General features: G+C 38.5%; 1 protein-coding gene across 3 annotated transcripts in view; it reads right to left on the bottom strand.

Moving 5' to 3' along the window:
* Positions 1–25726, bottom strand: part of LOC109092864 (transcription factor 12-like) — a 101004-nt gene that overhangs the window by 29825 nt on the left and 45453 nt on the right. For all 3 annotated transcript variants that reach the window (XM_042760731.1, XM_042760732.1, XM_042760733.1), the window contains 3 exons: positions 16408–16469; positions 8414–8546; positions 8099–8151 (listed from right to left, as the gene is read on the bottom strand). In XM_042760731.1, the coding sequence (XP_042616665.1) occupies positions 8099–8151; positions 8414–8546; positions 16408–16469 (248 nt within the window). The remainder of the gene's footprint in view (positions 1–8098; positions 8152–8413; positions 8547–16407; positions 16470–25726) is intronic.

Raw genomic sequence — 25726 nt, 5'->3', positions numbered from 1 at the left:
CCTTGCATTAGAGGCAGGGGGTTCAAAGAGAGTAGGCAAAAAAAGAAGGGGGAAACAACCCTGAACAAATGCACACAAAAAAGCCCAATGTGGCGTTGGTGACCTGCATCAGTGTGCATGGCCTGTAGATGGCTGTCTAGTCAAAAATGCAGTATGTATCTTCTGAATGGTGGAGCTCCAGTCAAGCTGACATCTCCGAGCTTTGGGCGCTAGTCTCATGTCCTTGTCGCCAGAGTGGATCATAACCTTCTTCTCACTTCTCTCCTAGTGCTCGTTTCCTCGCTAAGTGCAACTTGTGCCCTTGCGAGGGTGCCTGAGTGATCTGTCAAGAGCAAATGACAATCTTTTTTGTCATTCACAGCCAGTGTTCTCGCATGCAAAATGCCCCGAAGGAAGGCGATCACTGCCTGCTGCTTTCTCTCCTTGCCTCTTTTCCTTCCTCTCTCTCTCTCCTCCAGTCATCTCTTCTGGGCTGAACATTTGTACCCCAGCACAGGCAGTGTCACATCAAACAGTCATGCCCGTGACAAGGGTGTTTAAAAAAAGCCTGGCTATTTACACATATAGGCTGCAGCTCCAGGCTCTCCGCCAAGTATACATTTCTCACAAGATGCAGTTACTTGCCCAAAGTCATGGGTCCACCCATCCACCTCTGACTCTTTTTCACCCTCTGTGGCTGTCAGGAGGGCCAGGGTCCTTCAGCACAGGTGCCTACACACCTGCCTGACAGCATTGCGCCTGCAGTGCCAGACGCACATGCTAACTGCAGAACACGCTTATGCCACACTTGTAGTAGCAAGCAAAGCACCCTACCTTCAGACATTCCAAAAAATACTAGCAGCTAATAAAACAACTAATTAGCCAGGCATCATACGTTAAAAGAGGTAAGAATTACAATTATGCCTTGGGCTGAAAGTGCGATACAATAAGTGCGATAATCCAATGATTAAATCAAATAAATATATACGCTGCACATTTAACAGTGAAATGCAGCACTGAGTTCATTTACACGTGAGATCATGATGACAGTGTTTTGCGGTTTCTCAGAGAGGCTTGTTTTGCAGTAAATGCTGCTCCACACCAGGGTTATTCTACTAAAACTAAAACCATAAAAATGTTACATGAAAAAAATAAAAATAATATAAAATAAAAGAAAATATTTCACCTTAGCTATTTGGCAAGGAAACATTTTTCACTTTCATTTAGTTTAACTTGAACTGAAATAAGAACTATATAGACATATACCCCCCCCCCCCCCCCCCAAAAAAAACACTTTAATACTTTAACTAAAATAAGTTATATAGTGTTTAGTGAGTGAATAACAAACATCCGCTATCTTTCTCTAAACCTACTCCTGCAGTTCAAGGGTTAACATGGTTCCCTCATCTTCTCAAAACAGCAAGTACACAAATCAAACACAGTTATAAATATTTGTACGTCCCTAGTCTGCTGCCATGTCTTATTCAGGGCTTTATGTTGTAAAGCATGCCCTCACTGCTCCAAAAAGGAGCGGATGTTATTCCATAAATATTTACATCTATACGTAAACTACGCTGATCCATCAGCAGCGCTGTGTTTAAAAAAGTGATGAGCTGGTAAGAGGTAAATAGTTAAAGTATTTTTAGGTGAGTTGGGGGTTGTATTCCCTGCGGAGGGCATGATGATGGGAAGCATTGTGTTCATTTTGTTTATCAAGCAGCTCTACAAACCTCTAGTGGGCTCGTCTGCTTACACAAGCAAAAGCTTTCATTGGCATCTGCAGCTGCAAGCCCACTGTACAGGTACCCTGCAGACTGCATGCGCGCACACACACACACACACACACACACACACACACACACACACACACACAGCTGCCCCAGCAACCCTACATGGCTCTGCAGGTGCACCTGTGCCTCCGTGGCTTTATTCTCATGTCTAGCGCTTTGACATCTCTTGTCCAATGATGGCGACTGATGGCTGTCACCAAATGCTAGTCCACACAAACCATGTTTCCAACCATGCATTTTTATGCAAATTCTGGGGTACTGTAGTAAAAACGTTGGATGGAAACACCAACATGAGATTTAAATTTCCACTGTGGAACAAAAACTACAACATAAACACTGGAATAAATTCATAGAAATACATAAGTAATGTTACTTTATCTGTCTACATTAACTGGGTTTCTATCAACAAATTTATTGGAATATTCCATAAAAATGCTGGATGGGAACACCACCATGAGTAAAGACACATCTAAAATACACATAAAATCACAAATTCTATGATGCACATCAAATGTCATGTGATGTAAGTAGGGTTAAGGGAATATGCCATGCAGAATAAGGCATTAACATGTGCTTTATATGTACTAGTAAACAGTCAATATGCTAGTAATATGCATAAGCAACTAGTTAATAGTGAGAATTGGTCCTTAGAATTAAGTGTTACCAAATTTTCTGACATTAAGTACTGTGCACACTCAACTCGCACAAGATGCCCTGAATTTTTCCACTCTTATTAGTTTGTCCACAAAACCTATTGTATCACAGTCTATAAAAACAAAAATGAGATAAAAGAATGAGATGGAACAATAACAACAACAACTAACTACTGGAGACACAACAATAGACATTTGCATTTATGAGCGCTTGTGTGAGGGAGCTTAGTTTAAATGAGTACAAAGTCATTTTTTACTTCTTATGACTTCTGGAGAGAAATAGCAAAGACACTGGACAAGTATGAAACTTTCTAGTGTGCACGTGTCGAGCACCTATGTTTGTGCATGCTATCAATTATCGAAAGGCAACATGTTTAGATGTATGCATATGCTAAGCGTTTGCAAAAAAAACTGAAGGATACTTTGGGCTTCAGTCATAAGGAATCTGTCAATGATTGCTAACAAATAATGTGTTTATTTAGTTTACAAAATTCTTGACTTTAAAAAACGTAAAAAAATATATATATAAATGTTTTGTAGCTGTAATTCACAATGCATTTATTATGTTTAGAGGAACAGTTCACACAAAAATGAAAATCAAGTCATCATTTACTCACCCTGGTGTTGTTCTAATGCTATATGCCCAACATTTGTTTTCAGACCACAAAAGCGGAAAAGTAAAAAAGAGTCCCGCTGATGCTTGTGCATATAATGGCAGTAAATAGCAACTAGCTATTGTATAGCAACGGGTAGCTGTTTTGTTTATGTTTATTTTGTTCATATTCAGTTGAGACTTTTGAGTTTACAGTTCTGTGCCATGCATGCTTTCGTTACTGATTTCTGTTAATGTTGATTTTTGATTATTTATTGATGTATACATTTGTTAATTATGTTTCATTGATTAAACTATTTCCTTCTCTACTTGCCGGTCTGTGTTGGCAGACAATTAGAACAGCAGTTCTATGGAAGCAAAATAATGCCAAATGTTTTTGAATTAAAAAAGCTTGTTGAATTACAATAATTGAAAGAATATGCATTGCATTAACCGTACTTGCATATTAATGCATTGAATTTTTAAGTCTTACATTATTATGGGCTGATATCCAACATGGTTGTAAATTTAAGCCATGAATATTTCAATTAAAAACATTTCAAACTGATTTTTATATAATCAAAAATTCAAGAATCCATAATCACCTTTCAGATTTCACTTCCAAAATATTCGATCTGTTTAAAAAATACAACTTATAATATTCAACAAACAAGTTTCAGTCCATTTTATTTCGCTTTACAAATTCGCTTCCACAAATTCAGTGGTTCAAATTCGACAGTAAATTCAACGTTTCACATCCGGGAACAGCAGGAAAATCAGTAGATTACCGAGCATAATCTCATCTGCTGTAAATCGTCTTCACCAGCAGGAGGTGTAAGCGCGTCTTGACAAGCATCAAAGTAATAGAGACGAGAGGCCTTCATAAAACGTCATTTGTCTAAATGGACCGAGCGGTGAGTACAAGTTATGATTTTATTGATCAGTATACTGTATTTATATGCGGAATATTAAGATTAAGACCCAAATCATTGTTTACTCAAGTGTCTAAGTGATTCATCTTTACCCCGAGTACACAAGCTGTGTTTTTTTACTGCAAAGGTGATGTGATCAATATAAATCCAGAAATCTCTTGCCCTTGGTTTTTTTTTTTTTAGTAAAACCACTATAATACGCTGAAATAGAGAGTGTATTGTTTGATTATGCCACTAATGACAAGATACTAAATAGCACCCATTTTTATATAGCATCATTAAATACAACCCAATCGCAATTCTAAAGTAAATCTGCCACTTGTAAATTAAAAAAGTTACATTTCTACCACTATATCAGTTAATCTCCGTCTTTTAATTAAATAGGACTTGTCTCTGCTATGTCCAGGTAAGGGCTTCGAAACCGCTACCTCTCCCGCTATTAAAGTGCGTCCTGCCGCCACGAATAGAGTGTAAGGCTGCGGGAAACACTGGGACATTGGTTCTACGATCTACTTAGACCTACGCTTTTGAGAAACGAAGCCCTTACCTGGACATAGCAGAGACAAGTCCTATTTAATTAAAAGACGGAGATTAACTGATATAGTGGTAGAAATGTAACTTTTTTAATTTACAAGTGGCAGATTTACTTTAGAATTGCGATTGGGTTGTATTTAAATGGTGCTATATAAAAATGGTGCTATTTAGTATCTTGTCATTAGTGGCATAATCAAACAATACACTCTCTATTTCAGCGTATTATAGTGGTTTTCCTAAAAAAAAAAAAAAAAAAAAACCAAGGCCAAGAGATTTCTGGATTTATATTGATCACATCACCCTTTGCAGTAAAAAAACACAGCTTGTGTACTCGGGGTAAAGATGAATCACTTAGACACTTGAGTAAACAATGATTTGGGTCTTAATCTTAATATTCCGCATATAAATACAGTATACTGATCAATAAAATCATAACTTGTACTCACCGCTCGGTCCATTTAGACAAATGACGTTTTATGAAGGCTCTCTCGTCTCTATTACTTTGATGCTTGTCAAGACGCGCTTACACCTCCTGCTGGTGAAGACGATTTACAGCAGATGAGATTATGCTCGGTAATCTACTGATTTTCCTGCTGTTCCCGGATGTGAAACGTTGAATTTACTGTCGAATTTGAACCACTGAATTTGTGGAAGCGAATTTGTAAAGCGAAATAAAATGGACTGAAACTTGTTTGTTGAATATTATAGGTTGTATTTTTAAACAGATGGAATATTTTGGAAGTGAAATCTGAAAGGTGAATATGGATTCTTGAATTTTTGATTATAAAAATCAGTTTGAAATGTTTTTTAATTGAAATATTCATGGCTTAAATTTACAACCATGTTGGATATCAGCCCATAATAATGCAAAGACTTAAAAATTCAATGCATTAATATGCAAGTACGGTTAATGCAATGCATATTTTTTCAATTATTGTAATTCAACAAGCTTTTTTAATTCAAAAACATTTGGCATTATTTTGCTTCCATACAGTTCACTCAGACTCAACCTGGAAAAGCACACAAGTTGTGAGAAAACAAGATCAATAAAAACACAACATAAAATACAACGCCTAGAAATCTCCCCACAAAAGTATCTATGTACTTTCTTTAATGAGTTAAATATCTCCGGACTGGAAATCCAGTTGTCATGACAGTCAGAATGAAAGCTGACAGACATGAATGTTATAACTTGTTGCTGCTATGAACATATATATTCACCTCTGAGAAGAGAGAACATGGATTGTATTTTGTGTCAAGTTTTTTGGAGTGAACTGCTGTGTTAAAAGAGTATCATGAACATGCAGTTATGTACAGTAATGAATAGTGGTCGACCGATATTGTTTTTTTGACAGCCGATGCCGATATCTTGGAAAGCAGGGTGGCTGATGGCCGATATAAAGCCGATATAATTGTATTTATTTTCATTAATATTTAATAAATTTGAAATCATTTGAAAATGGATTAAAAAATAAATTTGTAAAATAAAAATACTTATACTTTAGATGACAAAGTATGTTCCACAAATAAATAAATATTTAATAAAAATATAATTAAAAAGGAAGTAAACTGTAACCAACAGAGTACTCCGTATTCTGGGAGTTTGTGTGCAATGGGAATCATATTTTTTCAAATAAAGCCAAGGTAACACTCATTTTACATAAAGCACACAGTGAAAATTACATGAATATGACAGTGGGCAAATGCATAAAGCACAGCATAATTTGAAATCATGAATTTAATGATTAAAGCATTCAATTTGCATGGACCTAAAGTCACGCAGAGAACACGCAATCATGCCGCTCTCAGCACCGTCAAAATAAAAATCCCACCTCGATAGCATCAGCCAAACAGAAAAACTTATTGGCCAATGCCGATATTTGAAAAATATATATCGGCCGATATATCGCCAAGGCCGACCACTAGTAATGAACAGCCAAGATCAGGATTTTCATTAAATAATACATTAACTTTCGGTTAGTTTTTCACCAAGTCCTATCGTAAAGACCCAAAACACTTTGGACCATTCTGTGATACTTTTGTGCACAAGGGGGACATTTTTTTAAATTGTCCTTTTGTGGCCCTAAAAAGAAAGAAGGGCATGTGGAACTAAAGCCAAACAAGGGTAAGTAAATTATGACAAATTTTTGGGTGAACTGTCCTGTTAATCAAACACCCTTAGCGGTTTCCACAGTAGCTACAATTTACATTTCTATTTTGAGGCAAATTTCCCAAAAAGTGAAACTTTTGTGCTCTTGAACACATGGAATGGAAAAGCTTTTATTTGCAAATTGAGCAATTTTCAGATTTTTTTGCATATATTCGAACTTCAAATATATAATCTGTTGTGAATCGGATTTCGATGAGAATCCAGCCTTTCTTACAAGAGCAGAGTTCTATATTCCCGGCGTGCACCATCCCTGCTCTACCCTGCGCTGAATTGAGCTGCTTTGAGTTATGAGTCACGCAAGTGCACCTGCGGCCATGTGTTAAGTAGTGACAAATAAAAGCCCTATGTCCATTTACACAACAAAGAGATGTACCCCACGAGGCCACCAATCTCTCCTCAACCCCCTTGCCACCTCTCTGTCTTTTTCTGTCTTCCCTTGTTTTTTTCCTCTGGCATTAGTACCAAAATGCATCTCGCTCCCCGTTTCCCCCGAGTCCCGTATCACTAGAGCGACTCTGCTCCAGACAAGCTAGGATTCAAACACAAATTTAAAGACAAAGGTGTGTTGTGCAACGTATTCATGTCTCGTGGAAGAGTCATGCTTGATTTCTCGCCTGCATGCCGTGTGATTATTGAGAGCTCACAAAGACTAATCCTGCTGCCACGCGGCCCTCAAAGGCCTCGTTTTGTTCTGTGGGATGAATCCGAATCCTGTCGTATTAACATGAGGGGGATCTCTGTGCTAAAGTCACTGTATTCACGCATTCACTGCGACCTGCACTGTGGTTTGAGTATGAATCAAAACAGAGGCTTTCACTATCTGCCCTCCGTTTTCCCACAATGACTGTTTAAATTTATGCATACAGAATGGTTAGGAGGGAGTTGGGCGAACAGGGGTCACAGGCGGAGTCAAGCTGAGCTCCGCACTTCCTCCGAATCCTAATGTCTGGTGCTCCACTGGGATTATCACCCATGGAAATTTCCCCCCAATTCCGCGTTATTAATCTCTGTCTGTCCTCCTGTTCTGGCTACATAATGACTAATTAAACATCAAAAGAGCTGTGGCGGGGATGCAGCATGACAGCTCGTGTCCCTGAGCCCTTGTTCCCGCGGGAAAAGGGGAAAAGAGGGGGGCGAGCGCTGACGGGGCAGCCTCACAAATCAATCAACCATCGTTACCTCGCACCTACGCCCACCGCGCTCCAAACGGTGGATCCGCAAACACAACAGAGTTGATTTGCGAGGCAGGTTTGGCCTCCTGTGTGCACGCGCCTGACATACGCACAGGTACACACTGCCACCGTGTCAGAGGATGACTTTGATAAGACGGAATTCAAAAACGTGTGTGCCGCCATACCAACGGCTTTCATTAAATGTGTCTGTTTGTTCGATAGCATCTTTTTTTAAATCAAAGCGATGGCAGGAAGATGAAATGATGCTGTACTCACAGATGTAGGCAGGCCAGGAGGGGGCTTGCGCACTTTCTTTGTTTGCAGAGGATCTGTGGAGAAAATACAAAAACAACTTTGAGACATTTGAAGGGAAAAAAAAAGAGGCATTCAGCTAGACGTCTCTTTGATTACAGGTTTATAAAGACAAATATGAGAGCTTTAGTATGGCAGAAATCAAGGAATTCTTAAATTCAGTGAAAAAAAAAAAAAAAAAGCTAATGCTGAAAATGTATATTTCCAGTAGTGTTTATTATACAAAATCAAGAGGTTAGAGTCATGATTTCTCATTGAGTGCATCAGACAGGCACTAACCCAGTGGAGCAGAGTCCTGTAGGGAGCGTCTTCGTGGATTGGAGCCAGTATAAGAGTAGAATGGAGTGGGTGACTTCCCAGAGGTGGTGTCCGGCCGTGGACTTGCCAGCCCTATGTCTGACCTCATACTGGACTGTAGAGACAAAAGAAGAGAGTTTAGGGCCAAGAGCCAAGAGTATAAACACGAATGCAAATGCACAAAAAAGTGAATGTGTGTGTGCAAAACATCTTTTGAAATTAAAACAATACATAAATTCAAACACAGAAAAACAAATAACAGAAAAGCTGATTATTAGTTTCACGACAACCCACAAATGGCTTTTTATTAAGATTCTAAACTTTAATATTCTATATACAAATAAGGGGAAAATAAAAACTAAAATCAATAATTTAAATATTTAAATTCTAAGTACAACATAAAAAAAATTACATTTTGAGATTTGCAAAATATTGCAAACAAAAATTACTTTGAAATTATTAGAAAGTTTTAAAAAATATCTTTATATGACTGTTAGAAATGTGAAACACAAATGCACTCAATTACATAAACAATATATAAGCCTTTGCTGATTTTTATTTATTTATTTTTAATCTAATATTGGCATCCCTAACCGTAATTTAAAATATAATATGACATGGAGTCATGTCCAAAGTTCTGATATGAAACAAAGTTTTAGAATTTTTAAAAACTGGAAACAAACATAATAAATGCAATTATAAAAAGTTAATACTGAATAAGAAAAATACTTAATACAAGCCTTAAATATAACAGGACTGTTAGAGTGTCACAGTGAAACATGAAGGTGAATGTATGACCATTTCAGATATTGTGTGACCCCTGAATGAAGGTTTTGTGCTTCACAGAAAGACACATTCAAAACCCTGAGAGTTTTTCCTGTTCTTTCCTCTCTTTACTGAACACAATTGTGCAGTTATTGATGTGAGAGTGCCAGCAGCACAGTGAAGTATAAGGAGAAATCGATCCAATCAGTCTGACCTAGTGATTCCCTCCCCTTCTGCTCACCGTGAACTGCTATTGATCAGGCCTGATCACGGCCCCAGGGCATATCCACACACAACCAGGGACACATCCTCACTTAAAGGAGCAGCAGACCCAGGAGAGTGAAGGATGAGATAGCCAAAGACAGTGGCCGGCTCAAGCCTCATTAAACCATCTGTCTGATCTCAGGAGCTGTCAGCTCCCCTGTAAAAACTGTGCCGGCTTAACGTGACGAAACACCCGGTATAGAGCCCATGAAGTTGACAGGACCACTAGATTGTTGACAGAGAGCCAATTACGTGAGGAGAGAAGAGAGACAGTGGCCCCAAAACCCGCATCTGATGACCGGGATATTAGCCTAGGCTTCAGGTTTGTAAATGGTTTTCCCAGAGGCTATCGCACCCTTGACCAACATCCACTCTATCGCTCGTCCCAGCAAACTGGGTCAAGAGGCCAATTAGAGAAGAAGCCCAATTAGCCTGATCGCCTGCTGAGTTAAAGAGTAGTAAGGGAAAGGGGATAAAAGAGTGACTGAGAATAGAAAGAATCAGGTAACAGGACTCATACTGAGAGACACAGCATGCATTAGATAGCGGCTGTTAACTACTGTACAGCACCACTTAACACAACACAAACTAAAATCACACTAAATATTAATAAAAGTATTATAATAACACACAAGTATAATCATGGTTCTAAATCTTTCACGTGATTTAAGTTTGTATCATATTTATCTCATAAATATAAATCTTTAAAATATAAAATTTTGAGCATATCTTATATTGCATCTTGATTTTATAGTTTATGATTATTATTTATATATTATTTACAATATATGAGGTCAGACCACATGCATTGCATCTCTAGAGCTACTCTGAGTCTCTTGACCAGCTTTACACTGTTTCATTTGAGAAAAACTACCTACATTAAAACATAAAAAAACTACATTATTATACTTCACAAAGGAATAATAATGTTATTATTTTAAAATTATATCATACAACCAAGCTATTTTTCGGCCATATTTTTATTTGCAGTTCTGTTATGCAACATCTTATTTGACAAAAAAGCACTGTTATGTTTTAAATTAATTGTTATATTTTCTTTTGATTACAATTTAGAAGATTAATTAAACTGTTAAAGTTTTATTAATTCATTTCATTTCAACTTTTTAAGATTTGCATTAAATAATAAAACACAGAATCCAGAAAGAAATTAAAACGGAAAGCACTTAATTTGTAAAAAAAAATGATTTTATGGGGCCCTAAATTAAAAGGTAGGAGTTCAATTTTGAACAAACAAGTTAAGTTACATTCATTCTCAAGGTCTAACAAACATGTTGAAAACACTTCCTTCCCCATTAAATGAATGTAAATGAATATTATGATAAACATTGATATTTTATGATGCAAAAAATATTGTGATAATACTTTTGGTCATATTGCTTATCCATAGTATACAGGAAAATAAATTCAATATCAAAGTCAGATAGAAGTCATAATCAAAGCCCCGGTTGAGGCTTACAGAAGAAAGCCCTTAAAAATAGCTACTCCTTGAATTTAGCCGATTAAAACAAGGGCCATCAGATCGTGTGAAAATCAGGTTGGCTTCTCCTTTACTGCAGGAGGAATGGGGGGAAACAAGCTCTCCAAAGTGACAGGCTGTCAGGTGGCATCATTGACATTGACACGGCAAAACAGACTGACTAGTGTTGCCTTTGTTCAGTGATATGAAATCCTCACAGCAATATTATCTTCTTACTTTTAGCCGCAATGCAAAAACAAGACGGTAAAGCGCTGGGGTCAGATGAAAGACTGATAGAATACTAATTTAACAATTGGGAGAGAGTGATTTTAGGGAGATTTGCTGTGGTTTATTACAGTGATGTGAAATTAGTCAAATCCTATTTAAAGATCACATTCAGAGAACTGGTGATTCCACGAAACTAAAGGGGATTAGTGAGATCTTTGTTAAATTGAATATAGAATGAATGAGAAATGTACATTTTCTTAAGAAAAACTTGCACAACAGCAGGTTGTTGCTTAACAGTTCCTTAAAAATTCAAAAGAGCCCAGCCTTTAGTCATATTTAGGTTTCTAGATAGGATGTGGGTATATGAAATATTTGTTTTCAAATTCAGGTGAAAATCTTAAGCATGTTTTCTTAGAAAAGTAATTTTACACCTCTCACCAACAAGCCACATGATTTAAGGAACTGGTTCTCAATGATTAAGATTATGATTTATGATTAATATGTTAAATAAATGTAAAAAAAAATGGACAAAATAACAGCACCACCTCTCATGTACGTATTCTGTAATATTCTGTGTTTCGGAGCACAATTTAAGATATTTTGGATGAAAACCGGGAGGCTTGTGACTTGTGATTGTTGAACAAAGTCATTATATTTGTTTTCTTCGCATACAAAAAGTATTCTTGTCACTTCTTAAAATTCAGATTGAACCACTGATGGCAGATGGACTATTATGACAATGTCTTTCATACTTTTCTGGGCCCTTGACAGTTTAAGTTACTTGGCAGTCTATGGGACAGTCACAAGCCTCCCGGTTTTCATCCAAAATATCTTAAATTGTGTTCCGAGCTCCAAACTCCAAACACAGACACAATCACTTGCTCTGACAGAGGAACTATTCACTGATGTACGTTTCCACACATTCAGAATGTTTTCATTTGTATTTTGGTGTGTTTAGCGATTCTGAATGGATCCATATAATAGTTTCTACATGGATCTTTGCAAAAAAAGAACACTGAATGTTTAAACCGATCATGAATTAGTTTTGTTTAAAAATAATTACATGGAATTGAATAGTAACAAAACACTAGAATATAAAGGTTTTGGGGAGCCTTGCTGTATTTATTCAGAGAAGAGGGTGGCCTTGGAGTAAAGAACCACTGATTTAAGGTATCATTCCCATCTGCTGCACAAACATTTCGGGATGAGCTGCACAGCGCTGTTTAATACTTATGGTTCCCTAATCCCTAATACTGAGTATGAGTGATCACAACGGCGATATACTGACAAAAGCCCTGCTCATTTCTCTCCAGGGTATGAATGTTTTTGTGTGAACATGGCCGTGTGTTAGCAGGTGAGAGGAAAATGACTGCCCTCCGTGGTTTAGCCTTTAAAACAAGTACTCAGCTTACATGACAGTCCGGTCAATCTTGTGGATACTGAGAAGTAGTGTTCATTTTAAGAACACTTGACAGAATCACAGGGGCTTCTGAGCCCACTCACATCTGAACAATCATCTTCCTGAGTGAAATGTCAGGCAGATTGGTGGAGATAATAGCAGTCATCTGTCAACCGCATTCTGCCGCAACAATCAGAATAATCCTCCACACAGGGGACGGAAGCAAAGCTTACCTACAGCCACCACGCCGCTGAATGCAGCTCTCTACCGCTTGCCTCTTATCGCTTCTGTATTTTCACATTTGTCATGTTTGGATCATGGCATTTCATGCTGCAAGGTTAAACATTGCAATGGAAGGGTAGCCTTTAGTGAGATGTTGTCAAAGAAATTGCGAAGCAACAGCAAGCAACAAATGAATAAACTATAATTTAAGGAGGTATAACTTTGAAAAAAAAAAATCAAATGGTCAAATAAAGCCTCTCTTTCTTGCAGAGAGATGCATACATATGTGTAAGGCGGGGAAAAGCATATTCAGTCTGGCTACAATGTTCACGCATTTCGGTTTTGATTCACTAAAAAGAATCGTCTCATAAGAATCATTTGTTCGGGTATCTGACTGTACTGGTAACACTGAATGGTTTTCATTCATTAAAAACAGTTTATTAGAGTCATTAGTTCAGGACTCAAATTGCACTGATCATATTGTATGGTACTGATTAAAAAAAACCTGGTTCATAAGAGTCATTTGTTTTGGAATCAAACTACACTGCAACTGTGAGATACTGATTCTGATTCAACAGCCTCTTAAAGGATAATCCGCCCAAAAATGAAAATTCTATGATTGTTTACTTTACTGCGGAACACAAAAGAAGATATTTTAAAGAATAATGGTAACCACACATTTTAGGTGACCACTGATTTGAATTGTTCGGACAAAAACAAAACACTGAAGCATTTCTCATTTTTTGTTATGCAGAAGAAAGAAGGTTATACAGGTTTGGAATGACATGAAGGCGAGTATATTTTCATTTTAAGTCTAACTAACTATATTATTTTTTTGTGGTTTTGATTTACACAAAAAAATTGTCTTGTAAGGGTCATTGCTTAGGGAATTTAACTACATTGGTCACACTGTAGTTTTGATTCACTGGTTTTGATTCACTAAAAAATGGGTTCATAAGGGTCATTTCTTTGGGAATCGAGCAAAACTGTTTGTGCTGTTTATTTCAGATTTACTACGAAGAAAACGATTTGTAGAAGTCATTAGTTTAGAAACTGGATTATATTGGTAGCATCGTACTGTTTTGATTCACTAAAAAAAAAAACTTGGTTCATAACCATTCGGGAATGTGACTACACTGTTTGTGATGAATGTTTCATGCACGAAACACTGAGTATTGTTGTATCTTGTTCAGTTCACATCAAGCAAAGAATGCATGTGCAAGAATCTTTAATGGTCCTAAATAAGAAGCGGTTCTCACTTCTGAAGCCAATGTGAAATTCACTGTTTTTGTTGCTGAATTACTTGCTAGTAAGGGAAAGCAGCCAATGAGATGCTTGGCAAGCAGGGGCCACAGCTGGCTGAGACTGTTTGAATATTTAACTCAATAAAAGGTGTACAGTTCCACATCAGGTTCAAATGATGCAATAATACTTTGCTGAGGGAGAGGTTTAGCCTGCAAATGATGACAAACCTCATAAAAAGATGGGCTGTTTGGCTTTGTGAAAATCCTGTAACCGCTTCCCATCACTGCCAAACACTTGATAGATTACTAGTGCAGATATTTCCATTTTTGGCACTCGCTGAACAAAAAAGGCCTTTTATTAGGTTCCGCAATGTGCATTGCTCAATTTTCGAAGCAGACTGGGTTATTAGGCGCCCGATTCGCGTATTAAAAACACTGCTTCTCCGATAATCTCTGCACCTGATAGTCATCTGTTTATATGCGCGCGGCAGACGCGGTGGCCGTATTAATATGTGGGGTTCAGAATATTAATGCAGCCCGCATTCTTCCCACATTCGCTCAGGAACCGAACGTCTTTTTGCTCTTCCTGTTTTTCTTCAGCGACTAGACAAACTGAGTCTCTGCCAGGCTCTGATCTGTGCAGCTGCAGGCCAGCATAAATTCCCCAGTTCCCACACAAATGCCTGAACTGGCATTCCCTTTCAGAAAGCCCTTTTATGAATGAGCAAACGCACCAGAGAGGCAGCGGTGTTTTCATTCGTTCTGACTAGCGCCATTCACTGCTTGCAAACCACACAGCGCTTTTAAAGGTGTGCTTGTGTGTTTCTCCTCTCCTGAGATGGACGCTGGGCTCAGAGGGCGAGGTTATTAAAGGGTTGTCCGGGTCGAGAGCTGCGCTGACCTCACACTTAAGCTGGAGACGTAGCCTTACTCTAATATTCTCTCTTAGCCGTGGCATTAAATTTAATCTTAAAGCTAAGACCCTGCATGCTAACTACATCCTTCTGCTAATAAATATAAGGTATAGCAATAATATGCAATGCGATATTCATGAAGACTGCACTAGGATGGAAAAGAGTTTTTTTTTGGTTTCCCAGTAAGCATTACCACAAAGTTGGAGAGGGGGCGAACAAAATGTAAACAGAGCAAAAGTGCAAGCGACAGGCGATTAAAAAAAAATGTGGAGGGAAAAAGGGATGGGGGTCTCCAAGTATACTCTCTGACTGACTGACGTCAACCGTGTCAGAGAGAATGAACAGACAGGAGAGCGAGGGAGCGAGAGCAGGGTGGTCTGCTCACACAATCCTGTCTTTGTTTGGAACATCTGTGTAGCTGAGGGAGGGGAGCAGGGCCGGGCTCTGTGACCCTGCTTTAATGGAAGGGCTGAAAGTCATGTCTCTGTGTGCTGAAGGCCTGCTCCCTACACACAACACACACATAAACACTCCCTCTAAATCGCATATTAGAAGCTATTAAAAAACCATTCAGATTAAAAGCATTCAAACATCACAAAACACTCTCAACATTATCTGATGTGAAAAACTAGCCAGAAACTATAAACAAGGTTCCCACTACTTTTGACCTCTTTTCTCAGACTTTTTGATACATTTTCCCAGTCGTGATTATGAAATGACTTTATATTTTTTGGTTAAAAGTAGTTAATGAATTGCAGTGGGTATCACAAATAATACATTAATAGTCATTTATGCAACATTTCTACAATTATAAAAATGCATTAGTATTACTTATTAGTATACAGTACACTACCATTCAAAAGTTTTTTTTTTTTTGTATAAATACATTTTTTTTTTTTGCAAGGACACATTAAACTCATAAAATGTGACAGTAAAAAATTATAATATTACAAAAGATTTCTGTTTCAAATAAAAGCTGTTCTCATTAGAACTATCATGTGACACTCTTTGCCATCACAGGAATAAACTATATTTTACAATATATTAAAATAGAAAACAGTTATATTAGAATGTAATATTTCACAACATTGCCGTTTTTACAATATTTTTGTCTTAGTGAGCATAATAGACTTATCCTCAAAGACAGAATCACCTCAAAACCTGTACTTAGCTGAACAAAAAAATGAAATTATATTCACTACAGCAATTCCTAAGACTGTTTATGATTTTATTAATTCACATGACTTCCATTGCCTGCAATTCACAATAACATTTTAACGTTTTCAAAAAGGTGGGACTTATACATAATTTAGCCATTTAGCCATGTGTTGAAGTATTTGGCACGTTCTCTTTCAGCACTTTGGTAGTTGTGATGAATCAGGGGCTAAGTGAGAAACCTTCAAGATTCACACAAAAACTAAAACTATGTAAAAACATAATAAAAGTGAAGTTGTGGTTGTTACCTGGCATCCAGAGACGCCTGGCTCTCTTCCATAACCAGAGAACGGAGGCCTCTCAGACTTGCCTATGGATACACAAAGAGACAAACAATCAGCACAGCACCATACACATTAACCATATAAACATTAATCATGTGAAAAACAGCGAGATTTCAAGGAAGACAAACAATAACTGCCAAAACTCACACATTCTGTGTGAGTTTTGGCAGTTGAAGGCTGCTGAAGGTCAGAAGGAACTGATTTATGTTACATATTACACCAGTAAGGTGTGATTTACTTCTGTGTGTATATTTTCTAGCTGTCCATCAGGCAGCAAACTACAGGGTCAGACAGGTCTCAGTCAATAAAACTAATCCATCTCGATCCTGGAGAACAGAAACAGCCCATGAGCTTGCAAGGGGCAAATAAAAATTGCACAGCACACATCATGCACTTCACAATATCTAAACTCAGCAGTTTCCACCTCTCTGTGAGAAAAAACAGGAGACTCCTAAAGGAAAATGATAAACAACTCTAAAAACATCATATATTATACTTGTCAGACTTTCAAACATTAGAACAAACACACAGCAGTGGAGCTAAATTCTGTTTACTCCAGGGAAAAGGTAAATATTGTTGTTACTTAATTTCGGATGGCGAAAGTGTTTGCGTTACACCTTCCGCGCTTGAGGTTCAGTTCTGCTGTGCTCAGGTGCATGAGGCCACGTGTCTGCAAGCGTGCAAGTTTCTGCGCTGGCGTAGCCTCCCGAGACACAGCCGTAATCAGGTACAGTGGTTTAACTGAAAACGCTGCTTCCCCTGTGGTGAAAACTGATCTCAATCGACGTGATATAACATTTGAGAGTTTGCGCTCCTGCAAAGGAAGAGGGAGTATAGTTGTGGGTAAACTACTGCTCTCCCTCCCCCTTAGTCACCACAAAAGAATAAAACATCTGTCTTTTAGTGACTTTAAAGGTTAGGAGGCTTTTTTCCCCTCATCCTGACTTTCTGGGCTGCTACTCAGCTAGGTTTAGGTTTCTGAGTTTGTGGCGCACACAGGCAGTCTTTCCTCTACAGATGCACTGGTGTCCAGTATTGAAATATTCATTTACAGCATGTGTTTTGTCACACTCTCTCTGTCCACGCTGAATAATTTATAAGGCCGCATTGTTGTTTTAGATCCTGGCAGAGCTGGAAGCGCTACTCATGAAAAACATCCTCCCTCGGTTTGGGTCTCCCGGATGCAGCGTGCAGTTGCACGCATGGTTTGGCTTGCTCTCGTGCAGCGTAACCCAGCCATGCGCTGTAACATGTTGAGGGACCTTAATGCGATCAGCGCCGTAACCTCAGCCACTAAGGAGGAGTCCCAGAGGATCTGAACGGTAAACATGCGTTTAACTGTCTAGCATGCCAGAGAGAACGGCCGACCTGCCTTAACAGCAGTGGCAAAGTCAAACAAAGAGATGAACCTATTCACCTGACTGCATGCATACACCAACATACTGTCAGTCATAAATTATGGCACGCACGTTAATGAGCTTAAACTGTTCCAATGACATCTTTCAAATCACCCACATATACAGTATCGCTATAAATGATAACTGGTTTTATCAGAAAAATAACAAAAAATTATTTAAAAAAATAAATAAAAAAAATCATCTCAGGAGCATAAATTACAAAACAATTTTCATACATATAATTTAGCATTTACAAATAGCTTATTATATATAATTTAGCATATATATATATATATATATATATATAATTATTTATTTTTATATATATTTATATGTTTATTTTTTTTTAATGTATATATAATTTTTTTTTTTTTTTTTATATATATTATTTAATATCCTAAATTATGCATATTATATATATCATATATTACATTATATATACTGTATATATATATATATATATATATATATATATATATATATATATATATATATATATATGTGGGTGTGTAATGTTACATTACAATATATAATGTGTGTACACCTATCTATCTATCTATCTATCTATCTAAGTTTTGTTCTATAAATTATATTTATAATTTATTATGTTAATTAATTATTAGGGCTGTGCGATATGGACAAAAAAAATCTATCACGATTTTTTGATCAATTTTGCGATTTCGATTTTAATCATGATTTTGACACACACAGACATGCTTTACAGTCATAAATGCATTCAGTATAAATTTGAAACATATTTCCAAAAGAAAACCAATGAGAGCTTTATCAAAAAGTTGTAACATGCCTCTAGAACATACATAAGTCAAGATAATCACTCAGTAAAGATGTCAAACAAAATGTCTAGACATATGGCAAAAAAATAAATAAATTAATTAAATAAAACCCGTGTCCAGGGCTTTTTTTTTTTTTTTGCCATGCATTGGTCATAGAGCTCATTGTAGCGGTGCCTCAGGTGTTGAAATATATTTGTTATACATTATACAGTTTCACACGTACTCCGTCTGCAGTGCGTATACAGTATGTGTATGTGGTGCAGAAGCAGCAGCGAGAGCGAGTTATTGTAACGCGAAAGCACATTAAAATAATGCGCGAGGGCGAATCTGTCCCTCGCATGCAGATTTCCTTTGCTTTGTCACAATGTCTCCTCTCACTCACTCACTCACAACTCTCTCTATGCTCATGCGCTAAATATTCATTCTTTTCACACCTCTCGATTTCTAACCTTTTCTGTTCACATATTTTACCGTGTGCAGTGTGAAGCTCTGATCCATTAACATGGGCTCAGAAAAAATACGCATTACAGACAGAGTGTGTGAACCTGGAGAAAGGCATATGCCCAGTCTGTTCTGTTCTCGCGCTCCACTTAGGTGCGCTGCATTCTGATTGGATCGGATAGCATCCTGCGGGAGGTCGGGACCGCGGAAAATCGTGCTATAAAACGATTTAGAAATCGCGCACACTCAAATCGTGATTTTATTACGATTTCGATTAATCGCACAGCCCTATTAATTATACATACCAAATAAATTATATTTCATTAATATTACTTTTAAACTCATTTTAACTCATTTATTATAATTTTAACTCACTATATACAGTACATTATAAAATAATGCATTAAAAATAAACTGGTAATAAAGAAATACATGGGGGAAAATACTGCTTTTTTTAGAAAAAGACATCTAGGTGGAAACTGGATGTGTGAAAACTGGATGAGGGGAACAGAAAAATTAAGAATGACTCTGAGAGCTGTGGAGGAAGAGGAGACCCGTGGGGGCATGATATTCAGAGAGAAAGTGAGAGAACAAGAGCGAGCGGTGGAGAATTATTGGGCGTGTGTTCAAAACACAGAGCGTTCCAAAAGCTGAAAGCCTCCAAAGGCGAAGAAAGGCAAAGTGGGGGGGGGTGGAATTGTCTCTCGGAATGTTAAAAATCAACAATGTAAGACAGCTCTTCCACTGCTATAGCAATTTGTTTAAGTGTTACTGGCGAGTGTTTGTGCCAAGCAGGCTGCTGGCTGCGGCTCTGATGTTTGAGGAAGCAGTGCCAGCTAGCGCAGCTGTGCGGCCACTGCCCCCCACCCTCTACACCCTCACACACAAACACCCTTTCCTTTCCTCTACTCTCTCTGCCAAGACACTCATGGAGACAGAGAGAGAGAGAGAGAGAGAGAGAGAGGGGGTTCAGAGAATATGCGAGACAGCAGGTGAGAGAAGAGTGTGTGAGTGTGAGAGGAAGTGACAGTGAATACATGTGTGAGAAGAGGTCACTAGGGGGAATCTCTCCAGAAATGAACTTCAAGAAGTGGGCGTCGAAGCTGCCGATTAGCCACGTCCTCTACAGCCAGGCAAGCTTATTTCATCACATCCTCCTCCTCCTCCTTTTAGCTGGAGCGATGACAGACAGATGAAGGGGGGGTTGGCCTGATCAATACCCGCCTCACTGCTTCTCCCGGCCTCCCCTCTCTGCTCACCTACTCCTGAACCACGACACATCATACATTAAAGAAGCGGGATCTGACTGCGGATGATGAATGTTCTGGCCTCGCCGTTGACGTGGGGGATGACGGCTCCACCACCGCACAGGGGAAGCCTGGAGGTTAGCCACCATTCTATAGGTTATCAATGCCCCTGCTGACTCACAGCTAATGAGCGTTCTAGTCACACAATCTATCAAACAGGTGACTGGGGAGCCTGGAAGAGCAGAGGGTGTTTACAGGGAACGGCCGCAACAGAAGGAAACTGATGAGGTTATGAAGTTTGATGAGGAAAGGCCATGCCAGGAAAACCATGGGATCACTGAAGATTGAAGACAAGCTAGATAGACATGGTGAATGTGGTGTTTAATGTCTGCTGTGAGCTAGCAGTCCTCTCATTTACATAGACGTTTGAAAAACTACGATGAATCTTGTGACCTTGTCAGTCAGCAGGGGAGCGTTAACGGCCTCACCAACTCGACTCCCTGCTGAGATAACAGCTCCTGCTGCTCTCCACATGGCCTCTGGGAACAACAAATACATTGTAATTTCTTGGTGGCTCTATATCGGTGCTATATTGGTTATAGGGCTATATGGGAGATATTTTTTATTTATTGAGATACTGGATATATATCGGCCTGTATATATATGGACCAAATTTTTTACCCAAGTATGTGGGTGGTCATTTGATATTTATCATTATTTTCATTTATCATCATCAGAAACACTGGCTTGTAGCGCAAATGTTTTTACCTTTTACCGCTCTTTGTTATTCTTCTAGTTATTTACCTATGGCAGTAGTAATTGGAAGCCACCCACATTCACAGAAAATAGCTTTTTTCCTTGCTCATTTCACCGTTTTTACATTTACTGTACTTTGTGGTCATTTAAAGCATCTTTATAAACACTAAAAATTTATACTTAAACATAATCTTCAGCAAATCTCAAAATTAATATCCTACTATTTATTATAATGATGTGATGCTTAAATTTACTTGTAGCATTTAAATTTTTTTTTTTTTTTTTAAATGAGCCATTTATCAGTTATCAGCAATAACCTAAAAATATTATATGTACTGGCCTAATTTTTCCATACGGATTCTTGACATCAGTCAACAAAATCTCTTCATATTCTCTTTACCAACAAATGCAATGGACTTGGCAATTAGAATCTGCTTTTACACTGATTCACACAAAAATTCTAATTCTGTCAAAATTTACTCACCCTCATGTAATTTCCAAACATGTATGACTTCTTTTTGAACAACATTTGGGTTCAGTCAACACTGGACCCCATCGATTTTCATTGCGTGGATGAAAAAAACCAACATATTTTTCAAAATATAATTTGTGTTCCACAGAATAAAATCATATAGATTTGGAATGACATGAGAGTGACTAAGTGTTGACAGAATTTTCATTTTTGGGTGAACTATCCCTTTAAGAGAGTTTCACATTGATTTGGGCTTCAAAATGCAGCACTGCAACAAATGAAACCGTGAGAAATGTCAGAGGCACTCGTTTCACTGATCACACCTCTACCATTTTTAAACAGTGAATGTAACAGGCCCTGCCAGTGAAGAGTGGCAAGATTTCAACAACAACAGTCAGTGGCTATGAAATGCTCTACTGTTATCGAGATGTTTGGAGTTGGTAAGTGAACAGCTGGCTTAACAGTTGCAGCTTGTGCAGGCCAAACAAGACACGAGACACAGACTAGTCCTGTCACCAATATGTCATTGAACAAGGCACTTAACTAGAGGACTGTACTGAAATACTCTCACTGTTCATGAATCTGATGCCTATGAGCTTTTAAAGATGATTTCAGACTCATAACCTGTCAGAAGAAAAGATGTTCAAACTAACACTCCAACCTGTTCAAACTAATACTCAGACCTTCTGAGATCATCAAAACCAAGGGAACAATATACACTGGAAAAAGAAAAAAAAAACATTTCTAGTTATGAGCACGTCTTCTGTTGGATATCTCTCACCACAGGCCTGTGTTATCACAACAGAGTTTTTAAAACAGTCTTCATATCAGCCCTCCTTGATTCGCGATGAGTAGAAAGAGAGAAAATAAAGCAATATTCTTCTGTGGCATTGCCTGGCAATACTTGTGAGCAAGGGTGTTTTTCACCCTGTCTCTCTGGGGAAAACAGGGGCTATACTGGAGGAGTGATGGATGGAACCGAAAATGAATTCATCAATTTCCCCACAAGGAACTGCGAGAAGCAACAAGGAGACGTCCAGGTGTTGACATGCGTGTGGTGTGCACCTGACATCACATGTGTTCATGCACACATGTTGCAGACCACAACGTAACAAATACAGTAGCTCTACAACAGCGGGAATGATGATTGGTGATTTCAGCAGTCAAACTTACAGTATAATAATAATAATAATAATAATATTAATTATTTGTATTTATATAGCGCCTTTCCAAAACCCAAGGTCACATTACAAGTCAGGTTTAAGGAACAGAAACAAATAAACATCAATACCAGAAGACAGAACACATACCAAGAGCTGAGAGTAATATACAGAGACCACTTACAAGTTAGATTAGAGACACAGAGAGAATGTAGATAAACATCCATAACAGGGTACATATTACAGACTGAGAACTGAAGAGTAATACTAAATGTGTAATGTAAATGTGAGTAAAAAATGTGTTTTTAAGAGGTTTTTGAAGGAGAGAAGGGAGGATGCTTGACGGATGTTTTGGGGAAGAGCATTCCACAATCTGGGAGCCAAAACACTGAAAGCCCTAGCTCCCATAGTCACCAGACGAAACTTAGAGGTGACTAACAATCCCTTACTAAAAGATCGTAAGGAGCGGGCAGGAACATAAGGCAGATAAATATGAAGGACCAAGGTTATTATTGGGAGCTTTATAAGTGAGAATAAGTATCTTGTAGTTTATGCACAAGGAAACCTGAAGCCAATGAAGGTGACAGAGGATTGGGGTAATGTGATCGCTCTTTCTTGTGTGGTTGCTTTTTGTTGTGTGGGTAGTTTTGAGAGTATTTTGTTGTTTTTATATTATTAGCTGACAGGCCATAAAGAAGTGAATTACAGTAATCTAGTTAAGGTGTGATGAAGGCATGTGTAACAGTTTCAGCATCCTGCTGATTGAGAGAGGATTGAATACGAGAGATATTACATACAGTAGGTGGGAAAAAGCTGTATTTACTACTTTACCAATGTGATCCCTGAATATAAGAGTGGAGTCAATGAGAAACCGTGAAAGCACATGACTTTTTTCTATTTGTTAGCCCACCAACCTAAAGATCTGAATGATCAAATATTAATTTTCAGTTTTGCATCTGTTGACAGAACTCTGCAAATCAGTATGTTTTAACACCACATCATCTCACTTTGGATACACCAGCCCAGAGATTTGTTTAACAGTCACTGGAGTATGTAAATACCATTGATGCAAGTGCCAACACAAACGGCGGATGTGTTGAGTCCTGTCGAGGGGGTTAATAAGGGATGTATAAAAAGGCTGGCAATATTTAATATTGAGATTACATTCAGAAGCATGGAACAATTAAAATGTGACCGTGTAGAGAGGCTCCCGGGGTGGCTCCCTATTGATCACAGCTCTGCCAGGCAAGACCAGAGCTCTTGTTTTGATACACAGATAGGTAGAGATCTAAGCATCTCAGGGGATCAATTGAAAAGCGCAGCCACAAAAACAGCCAATTAGTAGCTACACTCCACAGCCTCCATCTCTCTCTCACTCTCTCTGTCTCTATCCACCCCTCCCTGCTCTCGCTCGCTCTCTTCTTCCTCTCGTTCTAGTACATTCCGAGGGCCTCGCTGGGTCTTTCCAAACAAACCAAGATATGTATATACACACGACAAGGAGGTCGATACCTTGTAGTGGTTAACGCCAAATGCAAATGAACCTCTCATGTCCTTCGTCCCCCAGAAGTCCATCCACGTTCCCTCGTCTGAATTTCATGTTCTGAGTTCTGGAACCCCGGTGTAATTCATTATCCCTGTCAAGTTAATGTTCCGTGTTGAGCCATATGGCGAGGCTAACATGTGCAATAAAGGAAATTCCTTCCACTTGTTATAATCAGCACACTGGGCTTTCCAAAAACTGACATAAACAGCTTTATTGTGTTTGCTGCATTTTCTCTTAAAATTCCTGACAAAAACAGGAAAGCAGGCAGGAAAGCAGAGCGGGGGGCTGGGGCTAAACTTGGAGGCCAGCAAAAGGAGGGAGGGAGGGTGAGGTAAAGAAAAAGAAAGCTCTACAGCTGTCTAAAGTTTGTGTCGGCAAGAACCTTGAGCTATCAGTGCAGAGTCCTGAACGCTCGATGCCCACACACAAACACAAGCAAACACACACAAACAATCACAGACATGGCAATGCCAAACAAAGCCACACACCCACTCGCTCACTGGTTGTGTGGCTTTTAAAATGGATCCTTTTGTTTCCTCGTCTGGAGTGTTTGTGTATCTCTCCGTTGTTTTCAAGGCTTTTGATGTCAAGATTAGTTTTGTTTGACAGTCGGCAAGGACGGGGCCCGAATCCAAGTCCCTCCTTTGCAAGAACCCACTCGAGCAGGTAGCGAAGGGGTGAAGGGGTCTGTTCTTTGCAAGCGAAATGCACAGAGGGGCACAATCTCAAACACACGCTACCCCTGAGCTCAGCATCAATTTCTGTTAATTACAGTCTTGTCAGCAGTGGCATTATTCAAACAGCTAGCGCAAATGTTAATGAGCTCTTATTTGCATATTTATTTTTTTCTTTGTTGAAATGTCATTGATTATTATGTTCTACGATGATGAATGCCTCTGCTGATGCACTCTGATATGTAATTAGTCATTAGATGGAATGAATAGATCAATTAAAAGGAGGGAGAGAGGACAAATCAGAAGAAAGATGGAAAAAAGATTGAAGAGGATTATGGGAGTGGAGAACGAGGCTGCCGTCTTAAGGTGAGTCATCTCTTTAGAAAAGGAGCGTGTTGAAGACGCCTAATGTAAGAACAGCCTCTAAAACAATTTTTTTTGATGATTCATACTAAAATAAAATTGCAAAAAAATTAAGACCCTGATGTAAGAACAGCATCTCAAAATATATATATTTTTTTTTAATTATGAAGTAAAGATGGCTTTCTAGAAATCCACATGTGAACATCTATGCAGTGACTCTCTTCCTTCTTGCTGAGAACAACTCACTGAGAATCTCACAAGTTTGCAAGATCTCCTGACTCACCAGAAGGGGAAGAGGGACCTGTGTGTGTGGACGTGTCAACATACACAGCAGCTGGATTTGTCCTAAACACCCCCGCCTCAGAAAGTCAATGGGATGACCAGGTCTGTGCAATGTGATTTTATGTTGTTACTGGGGGGGAAAAAAGAGGGG

This window comes from Cyprinus carpio, chromosome A7, assembly GCF_018340385.1.
Source record: "Cyprinus carpio isolate SPL01 chromosome A7, ASM1834038v1, whole genome shotgun sequence".
Classification (NCBI taxonomy): domain Eukaryota; kingdom Metazoa; phylum Chordata; class Actinopteri; order Cypriniformes; family Cyprinidae; genus Cyprinus; species Cyprinus carpio.
The sequence above is the reverse complement of the archived record's forward strand: the minus strand, read 5'-3'. Positions and strand labels throughout refer to the sequence as shown.